General features: G+C 42.8%; 1 protein-coding gene across 2 annotated transcripts in view; it reads left to right on the top strand.

Annotated features, from left to right (window-relative positions):
* The first annotated feature begins 1,181 nt into the window (after window positions 1-1,181).
* The window catches only part of ITPRID2 (ITPR interacting domain containing 2), a 44,629-nt gene continuing 39,810 nt past the window's right edge, over window positions 1,182-6,000 (top strand). For both annotated transcript variants that reach the window (XM_072121579.1, XM_072121577.1), the window contains exons 1-2: window positions 1,182-1,381; window positions 1,479-1,678. In XM_072121579.1, coding sequence (XP_071977680.1) covers window positions 1,516-1,678 — 163 coding nt within the window. In that variant the 5' untranslated portion in view covers window positions 1,182-1,381; window positions 1,479-1,515. The remainder of the gene's footprint in view (window positions 1,382-1,478; window positions 1,679-6,000) is intronic.

The raw sequence follows: 6,000 nt of genomic DNA, 5'->3' as shown, positions 1-6,000 counted from the left end.
GAGCTGGATTATTACCGACTCTTGAGAGCGCTTTCACACAATGCGTCATGTTTTTAGATGCGTTTTCGGCATTCCAAAGGCTTCAGCCTTGATCAGATGATGAGGTTACATTGGGTTTTAGCAGATGCAGTGGAAACGCAGTGTAACCTGAGCACGTGATCAAAGCTGAAGCCTTTGGAATGTATCAAAAACGCATCAAAAAACGCAACGCACCGTGTGAATGCGCCCTCAGGCTCCTGAACGGCACCCTATGTAATTACATAGAGAATTGTTCCCAGGTACCTGCCAGGGCCCGCTCCACTTTAAACCTGAAACTTTGAGGACGCGTTCACACGTTGCGCTTTGGTTGCGTTTTCATTACGTTTTAAACGCATTACAGCAGCTGAGATGAGGTGATTTGCCTAATTACATTACTGTTATCGTTTGCGTTTACAAAACATAGTGTTAACAATGTGTTAACACATGCGTTTACAAAACATGTAAATAGTAATGTAATTAGGCAAATCACTTCTCCTCAGGTGAAAGCGCCCTCAGGCTAAAAAGGGGTGTGGCCATGGAATAAGTGCGGGGGTCAGGTCAGAGCCGACTCCTCTCGTTCACCTGAAAGAGCCGGCTCTTTGTGCAGGCTCCTTCATAATACATTAGATTTGGGGGTCTTCAAGTTGCGCCATTGGCTGTTATGGGCCCACTCTAAAATCAAGGAGGCGTGGCCTGACATTGTGGGTGGAGTTCAGACACTTCTATCCTCATAGTCATAAATGTACGGGATTAGGGAATCCTGGACTGAAACAATGTGGTGTAAAACTTCCTCAGAGGCCATAGCTGCCTGTATTGTCATGTTCTGTAATTTTGAGGTAAAACAAAAAGTGACTCACAGTGTACACAGTAAACACCCAAGTACTTATTAACTTATTATTTACTGAAAGGCCTTCTTATTAGGTGTGTATGGCAGATAAGTACAATTACAGACACCTAGGCTCCCTACTGCACGCCCTGCGCCTAATCCCTCAGCTACATGACGGCCACTGAGGTAAAAACCGCATTGTTTTGGCCGCGGACCCACATTCCTAGTGTGACCCCTGTCCTGACACTGCGCCCGCCCGGGGAGAGGGGAGGGGGCGGCGCTGACAGCTCTGTCCCCGCCTCTTTCAGGTGTTGTTTGAATATAATGCTGACACAAGGCGCCTGCGCAGTGGCTTCCGCTCTGTGATGGCTTCGTAAGAAAAGTTTTTAAGTGATAAAAAAAAAGAAAAGCAGCGGAGTGGAAAAGGCGGGGGCGAGCGGAGCAGGAAAGAGCAATAGAAAAGACGCTTGGCTGGGGACTGCACACACGGACGCTTACAGCACGGACGCTTCACTACGTGTAGAGGATGATTGACATGTGAGTATCCGGACGGGCGGCCGTGGTTTTGTGTTTGGCGTTACTTCCGCCGCCCGGGACTGGAGCGGGAGGTCATGTTTTGGCTTTGCCTCTGCAGGTTTAGCTGAGGGGCGGCTGACACACCGGCGCTCGCCATGGATGAAGCCGCCCTGGAGGAGGCTCAGAGCAGGGCGATGGTCACCGAGAAGAGGAAGGCCTGGGCGAAGAGCAGAGATTCCTGGCAGGCATCGGAGGCAGAGGATGTCTCAGCGGAAGCCCGGGCTGTGCAGGGGAAGCTGCAGCTGGGGGACAGCTCGGGTCAGTCACTTCTTCTACTAACTTTACGACTCTGTTCACACTTGAGTCCTCCGTGACTTCCTCATTCTGTAGTGCCAGGGTGCTGTGCCCGTCATGCTGTGCCATGCACAGGTCCTACATCTAAGTTCTGGGACAGTTTCCCTTAGTTTTATGTTTTGTTTCCCTCTGATCTATGTCTCCACGTGTATTTGTAGCTAAGCTTCAGCATATTATGGACATACAGCTCTGGACTAGTACTTACCTTCATGATAGGTGGTCACATGCTGGTGATGACATCTAAGACCCCCAGAGATCATCATATCGGAGGTCTCTATGTCACCTGTGCTGTGTGTGTATGATGACTTTATTCATTTCTATAGGGGCTCATTCACACAGACGCGTCCACGTTGGTGTCTGCTTTCTCCATGCATCAGTTTCTAGGATGATAAAGCGCAAACAGATGGGTGTGAAACGCCTGGTCCTGGAGTATGTTTTTGAAGTGCCTTCTTTATATTATAAAGGGTTGTTACAACCATCTTTTATTTAATAGAAGATATAATATTTAACACTCAATCTCATCTTAGAGTTAAGACTTTCTGCCAGCACCATATAAACATCCTTTTTTATTCTAATTGGGTTTCTCAGCACTCATTGGAAAAACTTTCTTGAATTGCTAAAAAAAAAAGATGGTTTGCAAAAATGTTTATTTTGCTAGTCCATTGACTTGTATTTGATATTGATTGATATTTTTGAGTCTGAAAGGTGAAAATGTAATGCATGCTCCAATATTTTTTTTTTTTTTTTTTTCTAGCAGACATTTGAAAGGGCATATAGAGAATGGAGGGTCAGTATGTTATCCCTGATATCGTAGATAACATGCTGGAGATAAACTGATATGTGAATGGAGACTGATGGATGTCTGGCAGCCAGGAGTGTAATTTGCGGGGGTGCAGTGACAAGAGGATTATGGGGTCCATAAGATGTCACTTTCCCATATAAACCATACATTATAGTCAGGGGCCTGGCACAGACCTTGCACAGGGACCTTCAACTGCAAGTAATGCCACTAATGGCCGCTATAGTGGATATCTCACATAGGGATTGTGTACACCCCCATTTTACAATCTCCAAGGGTCCCAGTAATCTTATTCTTACAGCTTATTTTCCCCAACCAAAGTAAAGGGCTGATATTTGTGGGAAACTGTAAAACAGTATTATGTATAACTTGTAAATATTATACTTTAGGATATATAAATATTAGTGTTAACCTAAAATATACAACATAACTATTGTGTCTGATGACTCGTGCTGTCTATGGTGTGTAAACTCTTTCATACCATGATCAGCTTGTTACATCACATCTTCATGGTCCTATGTAGATGACACAATGGCATTAACTTCTTGATCGTGTTTACTTATAGTTTATACTGCATTGTTTGGGCTCGGTGTAGATGCACTTATCTCTCTCACAATACAAAGTGTCTGTAGCATCTACCTGTGGTACGCCTGACCTTCATACCCTCCTGTTCTATTTGTGTCCTGTATCCCTGGCTGATGTCTATGGGTTTGAGTCTCTTGACTGACCCAATCATTAATCCAATCACGTTTTGGACACTGTTTATGTTGGCTCTGAACGGGCTGCTGTTTTTTTTTTTTTTTTTTTTTTTTTTTTTTTCCCTTGACTTGGTTTCATTGTTGAATTTGCTGTTTTGAGAATAATAATGTCCTGAGATCGGCACAGCGTGTACTTATCTGGATTTTAAAAGCTTGTATAGGTCCGCTGGTCTGATGGAGACCTCTAATTATGGTATTGAGGGAGTGTGCCCAAGGTGATGCCAATAACTTATTGCCACTGGTTGTGTTTGAAATGTCCTTTTTAGAATTTCCCTTGTGTGAAGTCTTGCTTGTTTACCTGTAAAAAAGAAAATATCCAATGTCATGTGAAAATGAACAGAGAAGAGTCATATTTGCTTGAGATGAGCCAGGTTTACAGGCTGCAGGAAGAACTAATGCTTTTGGTGTCATATTAAAGATAAGAATTTCATGTTTCAGAATGCATTACTTGTGGTGGTTCTGTGAGCTGCAGAACTCGAGAGACCGTTAGTCATAGGTGGGAACTGGATCTTTATCTGCAGCTTGCATTTCCAGCTGTGTCTTTAACTGATCTGTAGCCCTCTGCCATCTGAAAGAGGAGATTCTTATCTTTAAGATGGCACAAACAAGCATTTTTCTAGGTACTTTAAAGCTGAAGGGGCGCTCCTCCTGCAGCCTTTAAATGTGACCCATGTGACTCTTCTCTGCTCATTTGCATATGACTTTGGAGCGGAATTTATCACTCACAAGTATAACGCTGCAAATATTATTTACAGAAATAAAATAATCATAATGAACATTATGGACGTCAAGTGTCCACTACCTGACACCAACTTTTGTGTCCATAGACTATACATAGGACTTCTCGACTACACTGATGTCTCCTACCTTATCTGGACTCAAATTAATTTTCAGTCTCCCATTGCAGCCGAGAATATTATGATGATTGTCATAGGAACACTTTATTTATAGAGCTTCATTCATTCCATGCTGCTGTACTATCAATAAGGGGTTCACATACATTAACACAAGCAAAAGCACATACAAAAACTACAGGGATCAGTAACAAGTGGGAGGACTCTGCCCGTGGGGGCTCACAATGTATATGGGAGGGTAGATGGAGACACAAGGTGAGGGAGCAGAGTTGCGCAGTTAGTGCGTGTTGTAGGTAATCATAAACACATGGGTTTTCAGGTTCTGTTTAGAAGGTGGGGGACTATCTGATACTTTTTGGAGAGCTCTCATCGGTGGAAAGGAGAAGCAGAGATGATGACGGCAGGTAAGAGAGAGATTGTAGTGGAGTGTAACACAACAGTGGTCATGGTGTGATTGGGAAGAAGCGATGTTGATGGAGTGAAACCAACAGTATGTGGTGGGATATTGCCACAACATTTTGAAAGGATAAGATTAGAGATGTATTAGTTCTTCTGGTTTAATTCTGGTAATTCAGATGTGCACTTATATGCACTTGGTAGACTGTGCTATAGGCCACTAATCTTGCATTTATACACCCAAGACAAATTATTGATTACGGTACTACCAGGTGTGTTTTTTTTTTTTTTTTTTATCCTATTCCTGATTGCAACCAATTGCATTAACGGCTTCCTACTTTAACAAAGAACACCTGCATAAAAAGTTACAAACCTTATAAGCGCTTGAGGTTGCGTTCAGACGTTCAGGGTGCAGTCACATGTTGCGTCTAACGGAGAGAGATTTGCCTAATTAGACAACTGTTAACATTTGCGTTTACAAAATGCAGCCTTAATGCACTATTTATGCATGTTAACATAAGCATTAACATTAGCGTTTTGTAAATGCAAATGTTAACTGCTGTTTAATTAAGAAAACCTCTCTTCAGCTGTTGCAATGCATTCTTAAGCGCGTGCGTTAGAAGTGACGTGTGACTGCACCCTCAGTTTTTCCGATGCAGTTTTCAATGTCCAAACCAGGAGTGGAGTGAAAAAAGAGGAAGAGCAGCTTCTCTCAATGATATCTTCTCTCCCATTTTGATCCATATCGGCTTTTCGCTTCAAAAACTGCAACACTGAACATTTGGATGCACTTCAATGTTCGAGTCAAATCCATTTAGGATTCCAAAGAATATAGAAAATCTATCAACCTGCATCCACTTCTTGCTTTGGCTGAAAATACAATAAACAATTCTACAGGAGAAATGTATCTAATATATTACAAGAATGTTTCATAATCAACATAGGAATGTGACCTTGTATCTTTGTAGTTTGGAGAAGTTCCTACAACCTGCTTCATAGGGCATAGTATAGAGGGCACAGGGTGACGTATGTGGCACCATATTGTCTACCTCTGTGTACAGTGTATCTTTGTGTTATTTAGGAATGCCTTAGTTGTGTGTTGTGGATAGAGCAGGCGCATTCCATGGGATATAACATAATGTACAGATTGTACATAATAAATGTTATCCAGGGATTTTACTGGTTTATATCTCGCCTCGAACGTTAATGTTACAAGATGAGGAGGAGGTGGTGCAGGTTTGTTCTGTATCTTGGTGTGAAAAATGTATGCTCTGCTCAAAGGGGAGATAAACCTACTTGACACCTAGGATTAGGTCCTTAACATGTGAAGATACATTTGTAAAAATGAGTGCTGCTCCGTGGCATAGCAGAAGTGAATTTAGATTGAACAAATTGAGAGCCAGCTGCAGGGGCTTCTTATATCTGGCTTTGTTCGCCCCTCCAAACCATCGTGGCGGCTCGCATTACTGGTGGTCTGTT

The sequence above is a fragment of the Engystomops pustulosus genome, chromosome 8, assembly GCF_040894005.1.
Source record: "Engystomops pustulosus chromosome 8, aEngPut4.maternal, whole genome shotgun sequence".
Taxonomy (NCBI): domain Eukaryota; kingdom Metazoa; phylum Chordata; class Amphibia; order Anura; family Leptodactylidae; genus Engystomops; species Engystomops pustulosus.
This window is presented reverse-complemented; position numbering and strand designations above follow the sequence as displayed.